Consider the following 23452-nt stretch of genomic DNA (forward strand, 5'->3'; position numbering starts at 1 on the left):
ATAGGAGAAGCACCCATTTGCTTCTCCACCCCCGCCCCCTCCTTCCTCTCTGTCTCTCTCTTCCCCTCCCGCAGCCAAGGCTCCATTGGAGCAAAGATGGCCCGGGCGCTGGGGATGGCTCCTTGGCCTCTGCCTCAGGCCCTAGAGTGGCTCTGGTCGCGGCAGAGCATTGCCCCCTGGTGGGCAGAGCGTCGCCCCTGGTGGGCGTGCCGGGTGGATCCCGGTCGGGCGCATGCGGGAGTCTGTCTGACTGTCTCTCCCCGTTTCCAGCTTCAGAAAAATACAAATAAATAAATACATAAATAAATAAAATAAAAAGAAAGGTATGAAGTAAATACCACACTAAATTATTCACTTTAAAATTATTAACTTTATGTTATGATTTTCACCTCAAGGAAAAAAAAAAAAAAATATATATATATATATATATATATATGTATGTATGTATGTATATATCTTAGCAAAAGCCAAGGTCTTTTATCAATCCAGTTAAGGAAAATTCTAAGAAAGAACAAAAATGAAGTAGGAGACAAACAATGATGATGGATCAATTCAGAGTCTGAAAGCTGGAAAGAACAGAGACACAAAAGGGGGAAAAATATCAAAGAAATAACATTTCTGAAACTTAAAGGATATGAGTTTTTATTGCACAGGGTGGGCAAAGGTAGAAGAAGGGGTTGCGGTCAGTGCCCCTCACCTCCACATTAAGTGACACATTAAAGTGATGGGCAAATAAACAATGATGAAGTACTGAAACAAAGGAAAGCCAGAAGCCACAAGATACTTTAGAGTGCTTAATAGTGTCAGCAAACATCATGGTAAAAAAAATTAAAACTACTGGATTTGGAAGATGAAGGAGTCATTAGTGACCTCATTAAGAATGGTAGACTCAGAAGCCAGATTGTAATTAAGGCTTAATAAGGAGGTACAAAGTCAAGGAGATACCAGAAACAATTTCTAAATTTGTTGTAAAAGGAAATAAGGAAATTAAAGTCACTAGAAAGAAAAATAGGGTATATGGGGGTAAAGATACTAGTCTTTCCATTTGTTGTATTTCATTTATTTAGAATGGGTGAACCAGGGAGGCAGAGCTGTATGACCATCACTACTAATTTCAGAACATTTTTATCACCCAAAAAAGAAACCTCATACCCATTAGCATCACCACTTACCCCCACAACCCCCAGCAACCACTATTTGTTTCTATACAACTGCCTATACTGAACATTTCATGTAAATAAAATTATCCAGGAAGTGGCCTTTTGCATCTGGCTTCTTTTACTCAGCATGTCTTCAAGGCTCATCATGGTGTAGTGTATGTCAGAATTCCGTTTCTCTTCAGAGCTGAATAATGATCCATTGTATGGATATGCTACATTTTGTTTATCCAGCGGTTGATCAACATTGAGTTGTTTCTACTTTTTGGTTAGTATAATAATGCTGATATATGGACATACTTTTGTTTCTTTTGGATACATAACAAGGGGTGGAATTCTAGGGTCCTAGGTTAACTGTTTCATTTCTTGGGGAACTGCCAACTGTTTCCAAAGCAGCTACATTACTTTACATACCCATCAGCAATCTATAAGAGAGTTCAGGTTTCTCTACATTCTTAACATTTGTTAATGTCCACTAACATTGTTAGTTCTTTGTCCAGTCTGTATTCTCAGCCCTTTTCAGACATATGACTTGCAAATATTTTCTCCTATTCTGTTACTGTCTTTTCTTGATAGTGTCCTTTGAAGCACAAATGTTTTTTTAATTATCTAGTTTTTTCTTTGTGTTTTGAGCGTCATGTCTAAGACACTGTAAAGTTTTACACCTGCTTTTCCTTCTAAGAGTTATAATTCTCACATTGTTTGCTCACCCATTTTTATTTCACTTTTGTATATAGTGTAAGGTGGAATCCAACTTCACTCTTTTGCATGTGGATATTCACTGTCTGTACCATTTGTTGGAAAGATTCTTCCTTCCCCATTAGACTGTCTTGGCTCCCTTGTTGAAAAATCAATTGACCATAAATGTATGGATTTATTTCTAGAGTTTCAATTTTATCCACTGATCTACATGTCTTTCCTTATACAGTACTGTACTTTTTTTAAATCCCATACTAGGTTATACAGAGCAATAGACTTGAAATAAAAAGAAAAAAAAAAACACCAATGGTCAAGCTCTACCTCTTACTTGGAAATCAACTATAGTAAGATTCATTTTCCTCACTCTCATAGAATTGGGAATTGAGTTGTAAAATTACATTGTGAACAACAAAAGGTAACACAATTAAGTTTCATAGACATTTTCTTAATGATTATGCTCAACCTCATAAATTATTTTGGCACCCAGGAATAGAAGTAACATAGTAAAAATCTATCCCTATCTGTTTCTAAGAAACAGTGCCTAGCACATAGCAGGCCCTCAATAAATATTTACTGAGCAAAACCAACCATTTTTCCAAATGTTTTGTAGTATTTTTACTCATTTTCTATGACTGTTAAGATTATGAAGAAACAATTTATAAATTTAGAATCATCATACTTCAGCTTCTTTCTTTAGTAATTATTTCTGTGAAAAGAGGTGTGTGGTGGTACAGTGGATAAAGCGTCGACCTGGAAATACTGAGGTCGCCGGTTTGAAACCCTGGGCTTGCCTGGTCAAGGCACATATGGGAGTTGATGCTTCCAGCTCCTCCCCACTTCTCTCTCTCTGTTTCTCTCTCCCTCTCTGTCTCTCTTCTCTAAAAATGAATAAATTAAAAAATAAATAATTAAAAAAGAAAAGAAATTAAGTGTATTTTCCTTAGCCTATTTCTAGCTTTTTATATTATTATCTAATTTAAGCATTTAAGATTCTTCTTATAGGAGAACCTTAAGAAATTATTAAAGTTAAAGTGAATTCAATAAACTTTAGTAACAATATGATTAACTTAGTTGGTAGTTCCTACAGTTACACTTTATATATAGTTACAATATATACCTTTTAAGTTAAAAAAAAAAACTTTAGGATTTCATTTGTTCAGAGGAAAGAACAATCACTTGGCAATCAGTAATATGGAAATAATCTCTTTAGCAAAGTTTTACTCCAACAAATTTCGAAGGTGAAATCTTCATAATTTTTTAACAATTTCATTGAGGCATAATTACCGACCCTAAAAATTACCCATTTAAACACTGTCCAGTTATTTTAGCAAGTTTAGAGTTATATAACCATAACCACCATACAGTTTAGGGCATTTCCAACACCTGAAAGGATCCTGGCTGCCCATCTGTAATCAGTCCCCAGTCCACTCTCAGCCACCACTAATCTACTCATGGACACTCCAGGAAAATGGCATCAGACAAAACACATTATATGATACACAATCTTCTGCATCTAGTATAATGTTTTATTTCTTTTATATTTATTTTATTGATTTGAGAGAGAGGAAGGGAGAGAAAGACAGGAACATCAATCTGTTCCTGTATGTGCCCTGACCAGGGATCGAGCTGGCAACCTCTGTGCTTCAGGATGATGCTCTAACCCAGTGGTAGTCAACCTGGTCCCTACCGCCCACTAGCAGGCATTCCAGCTTTCATGGTGGGTGGTAGCGGAGCAACCAAAGTATAGATAAAAAAAAAGATTTAACTATAGTAAGTTGTTTTATAAAGATTTATTCTGCCAAACTTAGCGAAAATCCAACATAAAGTACTTGGTAAGTAATTATTATTATATACTTTAACTTGCTGTAACTCTGCTTTATAAATTTTATAAATTCCCTACTTTATAAATCACCATTACTGTGGAACCGGTGGGCAGTTAGAAAATTTTACTACTAACAAGAGATACAAAAGTGGGCAGTAGGTATAAAAAGGTTGACTATCCCTGCTCTAACCAACCAAGCTATCTGGACTAGATGGATCTAGCATAATGTTTTAGATGTTCATCCAGTTTGTAGTATATCAGTAGTTCATTTTTTTTTTATCACTAAATAGCATTTCAAGTGTCTTTATATTATGCCTGGTATAAAACAACCCACAAATAATTGTGTCCTTTTTTGTAAGGTTAAGAAAAACAAAACTTGCCAAAACATTTAATCCTTGTATATTCCCTATTACTGCCACAATCTTTTTAAAATCTAAATCTGATCACTTTTTCCTCTACTAAAATCTCTTCAATGGTTACCATCAACCTTAAGGGAAAGCCCAAGTTCTTTCCCTTAAGAAAGGCCATGTCAGTCTGTTCATGTTTCTCATTTCCTGTAGCTGCTTTCTTGAGCACTCTGCCAACTGAGGCACATACAGTTCCTCACACTCTTATCACTGCCATGCCTTAGAATCCATCTACATCTACAAATTAATCTTTCAAAGTCCAAGATGCGACATCATTTCCCAGTGCCAGCCTCACCTTCTCAGCAGCTTCTACCGTAACTATTTTACTTTTTACGTCACGCCATAACTGTTTACCTATCTTTCAAATTTATGATCTCAGCACCTAACCTTGTGTCCGAATCACCGTTGTTCCACTAAACTGAATATATTCCGCCTACTAGTATTCTACTCAGTTAGCTTATTAAGGAAAATCAAATGCATGCTACAACTGCCGGTGAAAAGGACCTACCACAAGTTAGCACAACACAGTTTCAACATCTAGGCCAGTGGCCTACAAAACAAGGTAGAGCAAGCTATGGTCCATCAGCCAAATTCAGCCCACAGCTTGTTTTGGCAAATAAAGCTTTAATGAAGACAGCCACACTCACTAGTTTAAAATATTGTCTATAGCTGCTTTTGCCTTACAATGGAATTAAGCAGTTTCAACTGAGACCACATGGGCTGAAGGCCTAAAATATTTACTCTCTGGCCCTTTAAAGTTTGCCAACCACAGTATTATCATGATGCATGGAATGGGGAAGAAAATAGCAGAACTTCCTTTGGATAAGTATTTTCACCTCAGCTTTTTAAACTTTTTAAAATATATTTTCTAGTATTAATACAGCAGTGACATATAATTTCTAAATGTAAAAATGTACAAATAGTGGGAATTGTGCATGCCATATTTTTGTTTATTTTCTCATATCGGTGACTCAATTAAAAAATAAAAAACCCTAGGAGGTCTTAGGAGAGGTTTTAAGAGTTTGAAATTTTAGCAATAAAGCTTACTATATGAATAACTAGGTTCTCTAAGTGCTTAAAGCACAGAAAAAGAGGTCTGGAATTAAATTTTTTCCAACCAAATTGCTCAAAATATCTCTATAGAATCTTTCATAGGAGCAAAAATGTTATTTAAATGAAGCAGGCAGTTCTAATATTTTTCCAGTTGAATGCAATAAAATGAGCTACAAAATATAAATCCAAACAGCTATAAAGATGGCTGTTATTTAACCTCAGGTTTTGAAAGGCCCCAAAAATACCAAATTTCTCCTTTTATAGATCTTCAGATTAGGAGGGTAGTTTCTAATAACTCAGAAGTGGGGTCTGATCAGGACCAACAAATTTTAAACTAAAGTTATTTTACCAATTGAATCTGGATTTGTCAGGTTAGGGATGTCAATCTATGTTGAATCATATTCTCCAACAAATACAGTCCCCAGAAAGAACTACACTCTACTCTGCTCACCTTTAAGGCTTTTTCTGAGGCCTTCTGAGATGACTAGCATCAGACTTTTGAGGAAGGCTAGCCATTAGACAAGGCTTTTCCCCACGATCTGACTGCTTGAAGTGACATCCAGGATCAGGTCGATCCTGTATCCAGGAATCATGACCCTCCCTGAGGCACCAGTCATCATGAGACAGTCAGTGCACTTTGGCACTTCTTGAAAACCACTGGGCCGCTCCTTTAGCTGAAAGGAAAAAAAACATCAAAACCACAACAAACAAAACAAAAGGGGGGAAAAATCAGTAATTCAATCTGAAAAGACAGAGCGTGGGGAAAAATATACCAAAATAGCCTTTGTCTAGATCAAAATGTAGCCTTGCCTTTATGTAAAATCACAGTTTCAGTATTTTCTAGCCATTGCACAGCTTATTCTTTATACACAAATGTAAAAAATTTAATATTTTATTACATTTGAAAAGAACAACTGAAAGTGGAAATGACATAAAATAACTATTTATGCAACACAGCTTAATAAGTGTTAGGAGGTATTTGTAAATGACTATCAGCCTAGTTAGTGTGCCTCGTCAGGAGACCAAGTACTCAGTCTTTCCATGCTCAAATTGTAACCTGATTTGGAGAGGCATGAAACACCCCTAACAGGCTGACTTTAACTGAGATTAATTGGCAGAAAACTGCCAATACAGTGAAAGTCCATCTACCACTATTCTTAAATTACATACTAATAAACAGAAAAGGAATTAGTCTTGTATCCTCTTTAACCGACTTACACTAGCACAAGGTATATCCCCCACATACAATGCACCTGTACCTGTCCTAGCATTCTGAATTTCAATGTTCACACTTGTTTGAAATAAGCAATTTGAAATGTTCATATAAGCATGTCTTTAAATTTTTTAAATTAAAAGATCTGATAAATAACTTAAAACTTATTTAATCTGTTCCAAAATAAAAATTCTAACTATTGGAAATCAAAGATAAAATTCTACTTATTTCTGTTTTTAAATACAAAATATTTTTCCTAGGACATAACACTAAAAGGCAAGAAAAAAATTTTTTTCAGGTTGTTTCAAAAGTTGACTCACAACTCCTTTAATACATTTCTACCCTAAGGATACTTTATCAAACATTCACTTTATATTCCTTTCTACTATTTATCTAATATCACTCATTTAGTTAACACTACCAACATCCACATAGATACCTAAGTTGAAAACTTCTAAATACTACTAGATTGTCATTTTTTGTTGTTGTTTTTGACTTGTTCAAAAATACGATTAAACCTATATAAACCTCTACCCGAGAGAAATGTGCATACACACAGATAGACAATGTCCATTTCACAGAACCCTGTGAAGCTCAAGCCTAGACCGTGTGTTCAAAACCCCTGTCAAACACTGCTTTATTCTCCTACTACCATCAACACTCAAATTTCTGCCTTCCAATTCAGCACTAGCTTAGTTTTAGCATGCCCCATGATTTTTTCCTGCATTGTTGAGTGTAGTTTGCTAATTCTTCCCAGATTACCATTCTTCAATCTATCTTCTTTCACCTTGTTGGCTGCATAAGCTTACTAAAATGCAAATCTGATCATATTACTCACCTGGCTTTGCATCTTCAATACCTCCTTTGTAAATGTGAAACAGAATCATATCGCCTCTACAGTGGTACCTACATTTCAAGCATCCATTCCTCCTACTTACAATACCTATACTTCATTAATATAATTTATAGTTGCACAATACACTGTTCCCATGCTTCATACTTTTGCGCTGTCCGCCTTCCTGAAATGTCATGGCTCAATCTCTCATTCATCCCTCAAAACTAAGCTCCTCTCTTCATGCTGTCTCAGAACCTTCTGTTTATTTACACCATGAGATTTATCTCAATGTATTATTACAAATGCTTGTTTACTAGCAGATCTTGAGAAAATAAATACGAGTCTTCTAGTGGCAAGAGTCTTGCTTAATTTCATCTTTATGTTCCCAGTACCTAGAACACAGTAAATACTAAATACAGTGCCACTATTCTTATACACAACCAGTTACTGCCTCACAAAAAAAATTCTGCTGAATTAATCTAAATATACTTTTAAGAATTCAAAATCAAAACAATTCATTATGTAAAGGCATTTTAGCAGCAACTCTCCAGAAAGCAAAACTTAAGTGGAATTATCACCAATGCCTTATAAACTGCCCTCATCTGGGTCAAGTGTGTATGTGTGTGCGTCTGTTTAATAACGTCAGTTATGGTCTGGCCTGTGATGGCATGGTGGATAAGGATGAGGTCACCATTTCAAAATCTTGGGCTTGCCCAGTCAAGGCACATACAACAAGCAACTATTATGAGTTGATGCTTCCCACTTTTCCCCCCACCTCTTTCTCTCTCTCTCACCTCTAAAAATCAGTAAATAAAATCTAATAATAATAGTAATGCTAGTTATGGACATCCAAATCAGGAATTAAAGCATAATAAGGATAAAAGAGTACTATGTAGTCCTTTTGATAAAAACTCCTAAGCCAGAGATAGCAAACGTAACAGATAATATGATTAATTGCTCCCCTTTTCTTAGGCTCTCCTCCTCTCACACTCAGAGTCTGAGAATTTTCCTCAATACAGCAAACCATAGCAGTAACTACAGACTGCAGTCAGCATAGAAGCTAATATTTCAAGGCTATCCAATAGCTGAGTGTAAACCAGACCAAACACAATAAAAATTATTACAGAAGGCCTATTCCATTCCCAAGTTTAACAATTATAAAGGTCAAGAATTAACTTTTATCTTAAAATATTTTGATGGCCTTGATTTATTCAAACTATTCATTTTCACATGCATTTTTCTGTAGTTTTAAAAATATTCTTGTAGTTATACTGTGCTCTCAAACTTTTGTTTCCAAATCTATGCATCAGAATTGTCTAGGGAGGACACTTCAAAAAATACAGATCCCCAAGTCCCTGAACAGATCAACTGAACCAAAATTTCCAGAATTTGAGCTGAGACCTGTATATTTTACAAAACATCTTAAGTGATTTTGATGCAAGCAACTGAAAACTATTCTAAGTATCACAGTAGTTTATATATAGAAGAGCTACAATCAAAAGAGTAACAGAAATAAAAATTTTCCTTACCTATATACAGTGTCTCTAACTGCTTATTGATTCAGACAGGCTAATAAATGCAGGGTGAAGCTGCTTCACCCTCTGAATAAAAACAATTTTGATGTATCTTACCAGATAACAGATTAGTTATTGTAGCCATATAGCTTCATTAAAGAGTAATCAGCCAACATTTCTTTTTAACTAATCTACTGTAGTGTTTGTCTAGAAGTGGCAATCTTTAAGAACTTTACATATGGCATTGAAAAAATAAAGAGTATTCCAAATACTGCTGAAAATCCACTATATATATTAATTAAATTGAAATATTTCATAACCTCTTTTCATTATGTTTTTATTATACATAATTTTCAATATACTCATTACTACAGATACATATTTTTCTATAGCACACTAGAAGTAATAAATCAAGGGTAGAGAAAACAGGGCCAAAAATATGGATTAAAAAAATACAAATCAAATAATCAGCCTGACTAGGTAGTAACTTAGCAGATAGAGCATTGGCCTGGGATGCTGAGGACCACGAGGTCGCCAACTTGAACATGGGATCAGAGACATGACCTCATTCATGGTCACTGGCTTGAGCCCAAGGTCTGGCTTGGCCGGAGCCCCCTGGGCAAGGCACATATGAGAAGCAATCAATGAACAACTAAAGTATCACAACTACGAGTTGATGCTTCTCATCTCTCTCCCTTCCTGTCTGTCTCTGTCTCTCTCGCTCTCAAAAAAAAAAGAAAAACAAAATACAAATAATCTGTATCCAACAAATTCCTATAAAATGTTTTTGAAAAGTGGTGTTGATAAGAGGCTAACATATAAAGTAATCTGTACATATGTTTAGAACACTTGAATCACAAGTCAGATAACAGGAGTTAATCTTGATATTGCTCCTGAGCCTCTAGCAATATCAATATGAAAAGGCATCACAACTAAGGAGGAAAGACAAAAATGCAGAAACTCATTTACACACAGATCTGTTTGACACATTCTTTCACACTGCATGACATCATTCAAGATTCCTTAGTGGTCTTTTAAAGAAAGAATAAAAAGTATCCCCAAATTCTAAGAATACCTGGGAAAATACTATTTTAAATATGTATTTCAAAGTTTTTAGACAGTTTTGACACAGCTTTGGCATATATTTTTAGTCATTTTAGTGAAATAAAAACATTTTATGGGAAGGAAAGATAGATGTGCTATCTGAACTACTATTTCAGATACTAGAAACTGATTTCAATAAATTGTCCTTTTATTAATCAGTACAGATTGTGAAGAAGTTAACTAAAAACTATAATTATAGATTCTAACCACAGTTTATCCTTGTAAAAGGCATTTGCATTGCCCAGCATGATCAAGGAAAATCACTAATACCAATCAGCATCTCAATGACTGACAGGACTTCCACACCAACTTCTGAGAACTGAGAGGCTGACACCTGAGATGCAGAGCGACAGTCACTTGACACACCGCTGACATTAGTCGGACAATTTTTTTCTACAAACATATGCCCTTTCTGAACACCTGCCTAAAAGTTACAAAAGTAGTTTGTCTTAAAAAGCTGGGAAAGCTCATTAAAGGCAGAACTTTTAATGTCAATAACCCACAGTTTTGTTTTGTTTTTACTGCAAATATTTTCTCTAAAACGTTAGCTTCCAGAGCAATCGTAACATTGATATAGATGTGGAAAGACTCTTCAGAATGCAGAAATCTCAATATTTGAAAGATAATACTACTAAATACTACTATTAGCACATTCAAGGAAGAAAAAAGTAACTGTGACACTTCCTGGAATGTCATTCACCAAGAAGGCACGGGCAGGACTTCTGGCTACTTTATTGAGCAATACAGCCACATGTTCCTGGAATCACAGTACAGAATAGTTTTTCATTGCAAAACAGCACAAGAAAGGATTACTGCAGGAAACAAAGACCATAAAAAAATGTTTTCCAACGACTCTAGTTATAATTTGGTGATTAGACCAAAACATCTGACACATTGGTAACATAACATGATGAATAGTACACTGATTATCTGGCTACAAGTTTGTTTATCAACAAACAATAGTACTATGGAGGTAAACAATACCATTTTCTTGTGTATCAGAATTCAAAGTCCCATCTAACTTACTCCACATAAGTGAAAATGTTGCAAACAACCCATTTTATCAAGTAGCTATATTTAAAAAGGAAAATACATTTAAAAATACATACTTTCTCCAACACAAATGGTTATCAAAAGTCCTAGAGAGTTATCAAAAATACTACACTAGAACAAACTCATGACACCTCAGGCCACTGTCCTGGACTTTATTAAATGAGGTCAAAAAATAAAGTCATGAATTAAGGCAAAATTATCATATACAGCTCAAGATTTTTGTCCACAATTGAAAGCTGCTGCTCTTTTACACCCTAGCACACTGCTAAGAGATGCACTGTCACAGAGGAAATAGTATCCTTATATTATTCTGATAAACAAGTTATAAGAAATTGGGTCATTCTAGCCAGTATAAACTTGACCAGGTCAAGAGACAATATGGCACCAAATTTTTCCATTAACTATTTTCTAGCCTTAAAAAACTTTACAGCAGGCTTTTTTATAAATTTCACATATATAAACTATAGAGCCACATCCTCTAACAAATAATCCACAAGATCTTGGAATTTAATCAAAAAGCCTGACCAGGTTGTGGTGCAGTGGATAGAGCATCAGACTGGAACACAGAAGACCCAAGTTTGAAACCCTGAGGTCACAGGTTTAAGCACGGGCTCATTAGGCCTGAACACAAGCTCACCAGCTTGAGCATAGGGTCGCTGGCTTGAGCCCAAAGGTCACTGGCTTAAAGCCCAAGGTCGCTGGCTTGAGCCCAAGTTCGCTGGCTTGAGCAAGGGGTCACTTGCTCTGCTGTAGCCCCCCCTCCCATCAAGGCACATATGAGAATGCAATCAATGAAAAACTAAGGAGCTGCAATGAAGAAATGATGCTTCTCATCTCTCTCCCTTCCTGTCTGTTTGTCCCTATTGGTCCCTCTCTCTGACTCTGTCTCTGTAAAAAAGAAAAAGAATTTAATAAAAAATAACTGACTATAGCCTAACCATGTGGTGGACAGTTGATAAGAGTGTTGGACTAGGACGTGGAGGACCCAGTTTTAAAACCCCATGGTCACCGGCTTGAGCGCAGGCTCATCTGGTTTGAGCAGGGCTCACTAGCTTGAGCCCAAGGTCACTGACTTGAGCAAGGGGTTACTCGATCTGCTTAAGCCCCCCCACCCCCAGGGTCAGGGTACATATGAAAAAGCAATCAATGAACAACTAAGGTGCCACAACGAAGAATTGATGCTTCTCATTTCTCTCCCTTCCTGTCCATCTGTCCCTATCTGTCCCTCTCTCTCTGTCTCTGTCACAAAAAATAAATAAAAATAACTGACTATAAAAAGTCACATTACATTAGACTTGACACATACACAAAATAGGTAATACTATATAACCCTCCCCTTCCCCTTCTGGACTCCCATCTATTTTGTATGTATCTCAATTTTATCATTCATAAACCATTTAATAGGAATCTCCCCCATAAGACTGTGAACTTGAGAACTGGAAATCCACCCTATTTATCTTGGTTTTCCTCATTGCCTAGAAATGCCTAGGTCTTAGTAGTTACTCAAAGTAGACTGAGTGAATAAGAACATAATACTTTCGGCACAACTCCATAGAAAGCTGTAGAATACAAACAGGAAATCAGGTAAACAGAAGGTAAATTTTAAGACCACACAAAAACAGAATGGTAAAAAGCACTTGTCAGAAATGGCTGGAAGGTCTTTGGAATTTAGATAAATTCTAATCTAGATTCTGGCAATAACAAATATTAAAACCTTTAGCAAATCACTCTGCCACCCTGGACCTCAATTTCCTCATTTATAAAATAAACAGTACAACTAGATGAGCTCTAAGTTTCCTTATATACCATAAGGAGAATTTTAAAGCAGCAGAATTATTTATTCCTAAAAAACAGCAGTAATAGAACACATATAATACACCATGCAAGATAATATAACTTAAGAGCAATAGATACCATACGAGTGAGATGCACAACTCCATAAATAGTAAAGTCACATCAACAGCAGCCACAGGCAGTCAAGAATTACACACACACATACCTAGTGTGAAAGTTACTGACATTTCACTCATTCAAAAAATCTGGAAAAGAATCAAGCTCTGCCAAAGGCAAAAAGTTAAGAGATTTGAAGAAAAAGCGACATAAAGGCAAAATTCTGTTTGTTATTCCCTACTAGAAATTACAATATAGACCTATGTAGTGCACACGTGCACATGTACATACACATACTCCCACGAGACCAACAAGAAGCATCTTTATGCTTTTACGAATTGAAAAGTTCCTTAAAATGATCACAGAATTTAATTATTTGGACTAGAACAAATCAATATTAGGCAAAAATTAAGCTTCAATAAAATGTACGTTGGGGTATACTCTCTGCCCTGCAAGATGAGACTTGTTGGGACATTAAGGAGAAAATATACATAGGCTCAAAGACATTCAACTTAAAAACCAACACAAACTCACAGATAACAATAAGCCTTTGCCTTAAATGAATCTTCCACCTCAGATAAGTACTAGTAATCAATTCTGATTCTGACTACTATCAGACTCAATACAACAATGTCTGTAACCAATATTTTTTATAATGTAACCTCTGTTCTCAGTATTATGCTAAATACTATAGAACATATAAAAGAAGTAAAAGACCCTTGCCCACAGGAAAATCTTTCCAACCACTAGCAAGGTAGGTTTAGATTATTGTACAACACATAATCTCTCCAACATCCTTCCCAAAAACCTAGGAAGAAAAATGAGCAATTCCAATATCCATGTATATTTCAAGGTATTTTTAAAAGATAGAGGAGGGCCTACAAAACAAACATTACAAATGAAACAGTTCCAGATGTATGAAAACAAAATATACTGGACCCCAAAGGGCATGTCTACAAAGGCGGTTATGACAATGGATCATCTCACGTGTAGGAATATATCACAGTAAAAAACAGAAATAATTCCTTTTCAGTCACAAGTACAAATTAAAATCATGAAGAATAAAAACAAAACAAAACAAACCATCAAAAAACTTCTAAATTATTCAAAATACAACTGAAGTTAATTGTCAATGTGTTTTATTAATAGTATTTCTTCTGATTTGATTATTAACAATACCTCAATCTTTCTTAAATTTTTCAAACAAAAGGTGAAGTGGGAAAAAACAATTTGAGAGTTTTAAATTGAAAGTTAAGCAACATTTCTCTTGCATGTTCATGTGTGTAATCCATGTCTATCTTTTCCTGAAATGGTAGGACATCATATAAATCAAATAAGTTCAAAAGAGCCCCAAAAGCCATTAAAGTTAACTATGGAGCATTTTCAAGTCTACGTAAATAGACTATAAATTACTTAAATATGAATTTTAATCTACCAAAAATTTTCAGCTCTATCTCCAAGAATTATAGCCTACATTTCCTTTAATATCAACTGCTCACCAAAAACAATTCTGGCTCTCTTTCCCCTAATCAAGATCAGACTATCACAATTCTTTACTGGTTCCAATGCTTCATGACAGAACATGTTTTCTTTACAGCCTACCAAGCACTTTCACATACATTATATTTCATTTAGTCTTCCAACAATCTTTATTTCATAGACAAGATGGGTATTTAGAGATGTTAAGTAGGTAGCTGGTGTAAGATCAGTGGATAATGGGAGATAGATGGTCATGTGGGAAACTCAGGCCCGTGAACTTTGGCTAGGACCGCCCACAACCAAGTGCGCCAAAGGAGGCTTCACAGGAAACGTTTGGAAAAAAGTGACAGTCTACCAGCCAGCGAGATTTCACCACGTCATGTTAGCTCGACTTCCCTAGAGGGACCCCTTTAAATATCTCCCACACGGTTTAATCCGTGCAACTTCCCTGGCCTCCATCTTTCTTTCCTCGGGGCCAGGGAACCTTGACGGGCAGGATGCGCTGTACTCAAAGCCTTTTGTTATTTCACACTTGGTGGCTCTGAGCCCTCTTCCTTCCTTCTCGGCAGGGAAAAAGACCTTACATTTTGGTGCCGAAAACCCGGGAGGAGTAGAAGTCCGCAAGGACCGCTCCTCTTCCTCATCCCCTCCGAGAAAGAACCAGGATCTCCGACCTTCCACCCACTTCGGCGCACGGTGCGGTAAGTCCCCTGCCTCCAGCCTTCCTCTCAGTTCTTTCCTCTGAGACTCCCTGTCCGAAACCGTAGCTACGTCAGGGAAGTCTTTTCCGTTCGTCCGAGTGCGTGTGCTCGTGGAGACCTCCCCAAGCACATCCACTTTACCTTTTCTGTCCGTGGGCAAACCTTGAGTTTTTAGGACACTAATACTGAAATCTGACCACTCCAAGGACTGAGGGTGGCCGTGGGGGCACAGGAATCTCCCTCCCTAAAGAAGAAGAAACTGTTCTTCTTCTCCGCTGTGGCCAGGCCACAGAACCCACTGAATTAGCCTCCTGAAGGGTCTTTCAGTGTTAACACCCTCACCAATTTAACTATCGCCAAAAAAGCTGGGAACTGATTGGAGATCTCTTACATACACAGCTTCTAGTTATTCGCATGCCCATCCTTAATCTCTGAGCCACCTGTTCCACCGTGCAGGCCTTTTTCTAGCCAGAGAAACCTCCCCTAAAACCTCCACTCCTAATCTTTCCTTCTCCGCGGACTCCCAACTCTCTCTCCTTCCTGTCTGACCCCCGGGGGCACCCCTCTCTTGGGACTTTTCTCTGGTCCCTCTGCGGACCTCTTTTGTGCTCGGTCTCTTCCCTCTGATAGCCCCCCCCTCCCTTCTCAAAAACCTGTTTCTTATTCACCACTACCATCTCTTTCTCCTCCCCTGCTGGCCAGGGGCCCCTCCCTTCACTGTGTTCTTAAACCCCTCCTTCATCAGGCCATTCTCAGCCTGGCATTGGCTCTTACACCAGTTTTCAGGACGTTCAACCACAGTTTTCTTGCAGGAAGTTCCTGCCCTGTCCTGCCTTTGGCTCCAGTGTTTCCTGCGGGATCTGGGTGCCGGGCTCCGCATGAGCCCTCCTCCTCTTATTCTCAAACCCCTATCCGGAACCTATGAACACGGCATTTAAAGTTTTTAACGGTCCCAACTAGTAGAAACAGGCCAAGGTTGTTCGCCAGGCCCACACAGCAGAAGGTAACGCTCCAAACCCCAGCTCTTGTGGCAGCCCTGAGGCCAGCAGAGCCACCAGCAGCTTGCTTTAAGTGTGGCAAGCAGGACCACTGGTCTTGGCAGGGCCCCTGCTGACGGCTGCCCACTGAGCCCTGCCCTGACTGCAAGCAGCCCAGTCACTGGCGGAGCGATTGCCCCTTTGGGCAACAGGTTCTTCCTCAGCACCTCTATGTGGAGAACAAGCTGCCCAAATGGGAAGGCCAATCCAGCCAGGTGGGCGCATCGCTCGAACTCCTAGGACACGGCCTGGACTTGGAGAACCCAGAGTATGCTGCAACGAATGGGTAAGTCCATCTCATTTCTTGTGGACACGGGGGCTACCTTCTCTGTTTTGCCATCACACTCTGGACCTCTAGTTCCCTCACAGGTCTTGGTTATGGGAATGGATGGGACCCCTTCCTTTCCCCTTTTTATGCCACTCCTGACATGCAGTTTTGCCTCAAGCTTGCCTCCTTACAGGACCACTGGCAGTTGGAACCACTGGACTCCATCCATCTCCAGCTCACCAAAAGGCTGGACCCTACAAATCCCCCTATTACTCCTCTTTTTTTTAAATCCTTACAGGACCACATCCACAAAGTTTCTCCAGTCACGGCCAAACAGATGCTCCCCCTGACACCCCTCAAAGCCACCACCTTCTGATCTCCCCCTCCCCACGACGCCCCTATTGAGCAGGAAGTAGCCAGACGAATAAATGGCGCCCCTTTTTCTATTTAACACAAAAGGTCAGAATGTAAGGTCGGTGGATAATGGGGGATGGTCACGTGGGGAACTCAGACCCGTGAACTTTGGCTAAGACCGCCCACAACCAAGCGCACCAAAGGAGGCTTCACAGGAACCATTTGGAAAAAAGTGACCCTCTACCAGCGAGATTTCACCACGTCATGTTAGCTGGACTTCCCTAGAGGGACCCCTTTAAATATCTCCCACACGGTTTAATCCGTGCAACTTCCCTGGCCTCCATCTTTCTTTCCTCGGGGCCAGGGAACCTTGACGGGCAGGATGCGCTGTACTCAGTAAAGCCTTTTGTTATTTCACACTTGGTGGCTCTGAGCCCTCTTCCTTCCTTCTCGGTGGGGAAAAATACCTTACAGCTGATACAAAGTTCACTGCTGGAAAATAATAAAAGGAAGACTAGAAACAAGTCCTTACTACAAGCCCAATTGCATTCCACAATGTCACACAAGTAAAAATTACTGAACTTAAAAGCGACACTTGTCCTACTTAATCCCTTTGTAAATACAATGAGAATTAAAGTTAAGATTCTAAAGCAAATGCAAACAGTAAAGCATGCAGTCTAAACCATCTCCTTTCTATAGCATACTTTAAAAAACAAAATGTTCAAGAGCAATTCAGGCTTCCTTGGGTTATCTGTTCCTACGACAATGACGTAACCCAAATTTTGGTGTAAGTCGAAACATACCCTAGCCTAAGCCATTTACCTATCCTAACACGGTTGTAAAATCATAACCTAGAATATAAAAACACAACTAAGCCACAGAAAAAGTTTAATTCCCTCACTCATATGCCATGTTACTTTGTACTCTTCTGCCGCGTGCAACTAAGCTATATAGTTCACCCACAGTCTCTAAGTACAATGCTAATGGCGTAAACCAAAACACTCACATCTCAATTTTTTAAAGTTTTTATGGGAGTGAGCATCGTAAACTTGAAACATCATGTCGAGACCGCTATAATCCAAAGACCCCCTGGTACTACAATAAAAACCTCTTGAAGTTAAAACAATTCTATCAAATTCACCCTATCACACCACATAGAACCAACTCTGCATAAGGCACGCTACTAGAGAACAGATAAGGTTATCATTATACTATATTTGACTTAGAATAAAAACTTCCCCAAACCTTTTCCTAGTCTTAACCTTCTCGTGGCTTTGTTATACTCTAATCAAGGAGTGTCCACAGTGTAGTGCACATGACAATCCACTGAAATATAGGAAGAAATTATTAAAAGTCAGTCCCCATTTTTTTAACCTAAAATAGGAATTAATTTTACTAAATTTACTGTGGCCCTAGCCGGTTGGCTCAGTGGTAGAGCGTCGGCCTGGTGTGCGGGAGTCCCAGGTTCAATTTCCGGCCAGGGCACACAGGAGAAGCACCCATCTGCTTCTCCACCCCTCCCCCTCTCCTTTCTCTCTGTCTCTCTCTTCCCCTCCCACAGCCAAGGCTCCACTGGAGCAAAGTTGGCCTGAGCGCTGAGGATGGCTCTGTGGCCTTTGCCTCAGGCACTAGAATGGCTGTGGTTGCAACAGAGCAACGCCCCAGACGGGCAGAGCATCACCCCCTGGTGGGCATGCTGGGTGGATCCCGGTTGGGCGCATGCGGGCGTCTGTCTGACTGCCTCCGCATTTCCAACTTCAGAAAAATGCAAAAAAAAAAAAAAATTTACTGTATGAACTGATACTGGCACCCTCAAAAATACACACATAATTGGGGTGAAGTAGGCTCAAAATTTTTTCACAGAAGAGATTTCTATTTAAGAGAATTTAAAGAACATTGCTACAAATAACAGAAGGTACATGAGCACTAAAAACTGCATCAAATAATCAAAGAGAAAATCTATTTAAGGTATTCAATATCCTGCAATGCATATAAAAATAAAGATATTTCAACTACATTTACATAATCCATACTGATGTAAACATAACTTACCTCATCCTGAACTCCGCTGGTAGTAGTCAACTTGCTCCCATCAGTAATTGTAATAATTATTGCTGGCTCCAAGAAAAAGGGGTTTCTTCCCTGATGTCAAAAAACACATTAATCTTATTAAGGTCTAGAAATTTGCTTAATTTTTCTGTGTAAAAAGTCATTCCTCAGAACAATGCATAAATCCCCCTTTCTTGTTCAATTTTATATACATACATAGCTTTTGTACCTTAAAAAAATTATACAGACACAAAAACTAAACAGAGAATGACTGTAAAGGAGTAGGATTAGGTAGAGAAAAAGGTGGATTTTTTACTTCTTCCTACATGCATTTATATTTATGTAACTAATTAAAATATCTTCAAATAGACTCCAAATTTCAATTCTAATAACTGTACATAATTTAGATATTACAAATTAAAAGAACAGAAAGGTAATATTTTCTCAGCAATTTTTTAAAAGGAAGGCAAAATAGTAGGTGAACACTACCATGTAATTTAATCTATACCTTCAATCAAATGTCTAACCAGTAATTAGGTATATGGATGAAAGGACTTAACCGCTGCTCTAAGAGCTGGTCCCATAAAAACACCAGAGAAAACTCTGAGCTTAGCAAAATTAGTAACAGTCCAATATAAAAAACTAAAATTCAGAAGAATGATTACTTTCACAAATTATTTGAGAAGAATATAAAAACAACAGTAGCAGTGACAGTGGAATACAGTGGCATAAAGCTCTCAAATGCTCTATATAAAAGGTGCAATAACTTCAACTTCCATTCAAATCTCTAGTCAAGTCATTCTATAAATACTATAATCAATTCTGGGTGACAGATCTTCTGAGAGGCTCAGATAAACATAGCTTATCTTTTTTTTTTTTTTTTTTGTATCTATCTGAAGTTGGAAACGGGGAGGCAGTCAGACAGACTCCCACATGTGCCCAACCAGGATCCACCCAGCATGCCCACCAGGGGGCGATGCTCTGCCCATCTGGGGCGCAGCTCTGCCACAACCACAGCCATTCTAGCACCTGAGGCAGAGACCATGGAGCCATCCTCAGCGCCCGGGCCAACTTTGCTCCAGTGGAGCCTTGGCTGTGGGAGAGGAAGAAAGAGACAGAGAGGAAGGAGAGGGGGAGGGGTGGAGAAGCAGGTGGGTGCTTCTCCTGTGTGCCCTGGCCGGAAATCGAACCTGGGACTCCCACACACTAGGCTGATGCTCTACCACTGAGCCAACTGGCCAGGGCCAAACATAGCTTATCTTTGACATATAAATGGCTCTTATTTAAGATATTAAGCACTTTCTATATAAAACTATAACCAAGGTAGAAGTTTCAAGAGGGTAAACCTGGTATTTGAAATCAAAGGTACCAAATTCTCAGCTGCTAACAATGTTCAAAGACAGAATGTAGTTTTATTGAATATGCTGTAAAAAAAAAAAAAAGCATGACAAACTTGAATGTATATATGAAGCACTTGGAGAGCTTGATAAAATGGAGGTCTAATTCAGTAGGTCTGGAATGGAGACTAGCATTCTGCATTTCCAACAAGACTGCAGGCTAGGAGCTGCTTATGTGTACAGATCATACTTAGAATAGCAAGGATGTAGAAGGGTTTTACATCCATGCAATATTCTATAATTCTATAAAACCTTTCCCTTATACATTTATATAACTCTCAATCACTAGCATATTACAGGACTTACTTAATATTTGTTGAACTTACACTTTTTCACATACAGTAATTATTATAACCTAATCACCATAAAGTGCTGGGGGTGGGGGAGGGGTTGATAAATTATATTTCTTGAGCAAGTTACACAAGTTGTAAGTGGCATAAACTGGTGTCCAGATGAAGAAAAAAATAAAATATGTTGGATATAAACTGTAGAAGATTTTGAACACAAAGTAGCATTCAAATGTTACAGAAGCTTTGGAGGTAAAAAACATGAATTATCTTCTCTTCCTCCTCTACAACATTCATGTAAACAGAACACAAATTTTTGGAACCATTACATTATACCATATTGCCTCACATCTCACTCCCCCCAAGTATAAACAACACTAATAAGGCTGGTCTTCTGATGATCAGAAACGGGCAATGCTCATTCCCACCTCTGAGCTCTGACTGGTTCCCTCACATAAAGTCCTTTCCCTTGTTCCTGTCCTCAACCCATCCAATCCCTAATTATTCTTTACGGCCCAGTTTAAGTCTTCCTTTTCTTCCATGAAACCTTTCCTGATTTATACCTTAAAAATTTATACCATTCTCCTTCTCCAAATTCTAACTAAAGTAGTTTTCAAACCTAAATTAAGTGAACATAATATACTTATATTTAACATAAGTAGAATATAAATAAATGTTTCTTCAAATAAAATTGGATTTGAAGCAGTTTCATGCACATTTTGAGTACTACTTCCCTACAGGATTTATCCTCTCTCCTTACCCAACTACTTTTCATTTAAAGACTACTTAACACCTTGCACAACAATGTGAATATATTTAACACTCCTGAACTCTATACATAAAAATGGTTAAGATGGTAAATTTTGTTTCTGCTACAATTTTGTGAAACTACACTGTCCTGTATTATCTGCTATTGTTTCATGTGTTTCCATACAATGAAGGCAAGGATTATGTCATATTTCTTCCTCAGCCCCAAGCACAATATATTTAAGCACTAGGCACTTAAATCTTCATTATTAACTAATTATATAGCCTAATACAAACCTACCCAAGTTCATAGAACCATTTAATATTACTCAAACTTCAATAAAGTTTCAAAATATAAAAATGCTACCTTTACTTCAAAAAAATGAGTGCACCCCAAACTTAACACGGAACTCATGAAATTTGCTAGGCTACAAGGGTACACACTCCTCCTCTCCTGTATCGTTCTGGCCAACCACTCTCCATTCACATTCACATTCACATCTGTCTTACAAACACTTACAGAGCTGCTATCATACATCAGGCATTGTGTTAGGTACATAACACATAATCTCCACTCTCATACATAATAAATGTATGTACCTCTATATATATAAGAATAATTGTCCTAAACTGGCCTCTACAAATACCATTTTAGCTAAAATATTGGCAAAGGGAGATGTCCTAATACCTTCAAATTGCTGTAATTTGATTCCACCCTAACTCTAAAACTACTTTGGTTGACTTTGCTGCCTTACCAAAAAAAAAAAATCAGCTATCTCTCAAAACCACCAGAGCATGGACCAAATATTTGCTTGTACTGTCTCTGTATCATATCTTCATTTTAACCTAAGTCAAAGTCATACTTTCTGACCAAAAGTCTGACATCTATCCATTCTTATTCCTTTATAAGCACATTGAGAATTATCATTCACAACCCAGAGAACTGGTCATATTTATAATTAAAGAACAATGATCTACGGTATATTAAAAACTTTATAGATGATGGTATCAATCTAAAAACTAATACATACTTTCTTAACCATAATGTCTAAAATCAGTAAAATGGATTCAATTTAAGCTAAATTCAAACATTAGATTCAAAGTTATTATTTTCCTTGAAAACAAAATGAAGCTTTTAGCTGAAACTTTACTGGAGTTTTACATACATAGTACTCTGCCCACAGAGGCTATTCCTGAAATTACTCTAGTAGCCATGTACTTAACAACTACAATAATAAAGAACTTATCTCAACTGACCCTAAAATCTTGGTGAGGTAAATGATCAGAGAGATTAAACGATATAATCCAGTCACCCAGTTGGTAACTGGTAAAGCCAGAATCTTTTTCCAAGTCCTAATCACAAGGTGTTTCAGCAGCACCTGAAGGTCCAATTGGTAGCAGCTAATGCTCAATACAATTCTATTCCTATCTGAATTACACAATATCCACCCAACAGTAAATAATAAGTTTGATTTTATTTAATATACTCTATCTGCAGTGAAATTAACTACAGTAGGACTATTCCCTTACGTGGACTGTTGCTATGATTTCTTACCCATCAATTCTATATATAAATCAATGTATCTCCCCAAACAAAAACACACTGAAAAAAAAAATATGTTTGCTTTGATGAAAAACTATATAAATTCAACCAACTTTCAGAGAGTATACAAATATAAGATAAAATTAAAACAATACTGAGTTCTGTAATGACTTTAAATTTTAGAAAATTAAGAAAAAGATTAAAGGTAGAAAAAAGTAAAGAAAAATATGACCACTTTCATTCCACCTATTTATCTAGATATTCTCAAATCTTTATTATATTTTTATCTTTAATAAGTATGTTTATGAAGTCATTCAATTGGGAAAAAGTCCATATTAGAATTTCCTGCAAAATTCACCTTGGTCATAAAGTTATAAACAGACTTCTGCTTAGTTATAAGATCTCAAAATTAATAGATAGATAAATAAATAAATAAGCAAGCAAGCAAGCAAGCTCTGCAATGACGAAGGCAGCCAGTAGAGGGACTAGAAGTTTACTTTTACCAGTAGCAAAATTAAACTCGAGATGTTTTATACTGAAAGCAGTGATTCTTGGCAAAGAAATCTAGACATTCACTAGAAAAATATAGTGCAAAGTATAATATTCTACGTCTGGAGCTATTTGCTAATGGAAATCCTATTGTTCAGAAAACCTGGTTTTAATAATGGTCAAAAGCCTAAGTAATAGTTTTCTGGGATTTTTTGTTTGTTTTTGTGACAGAGACAGAGAAACTCAGAGAAAGGGACAGATAGGGACAGACAGACAGGAAGGGAAAGAGATGAGAAGTATCAATGCTTTGTTATAGTACCTTAATTGTTCATTGATTGCTTTCTCAAATGTGCC

At 37.5% G+C, this 23452-nt stretch overlaps 1 protein-coding gene across 2 annotated transcripts in view; it reads right to left on the minus strand.

The window, feature by feature from the left end:
- The window catches only part of INTS6 (integrator complex subunit 6), an 88279-nt gene that overhangs the window by 47465 nt on the left and 17362 nt on the right, over positions 1–23452 (minus strand). Inside the window, exon 4 of one of the 2 annotated variants that reach the window (XM_066234138.1) lies at positions 18639–18728. In XM_066234138.1, coding sequence (XP_066090235.1) covers positions 18639–18728 — 90 coding nt within the window. Of the gene's footprint in view, positions 1–5589; positions 5695–18638; positions 18729–23452 lie in introns of those variants that run through there. The other variant, XM_066234139.1, reaches the window with a different exon arrangement.

Source organism: Saccopteryx bilineata, chromosome 6 (genome assembly GCF_036850765.1).
Source record: "Saccopteryx bilineata isolate mSacBil1 chromosome 6, mSacBil1_pri_phased_curated, whole genome shotgun sequence".
NCBI classification, from domain to species: Eukaryota; Metazoa; Chordata; class Mammalia; order Chiroptera; family Emballonuridae; genus Saccopteryx; species Saccopteryx bilineata.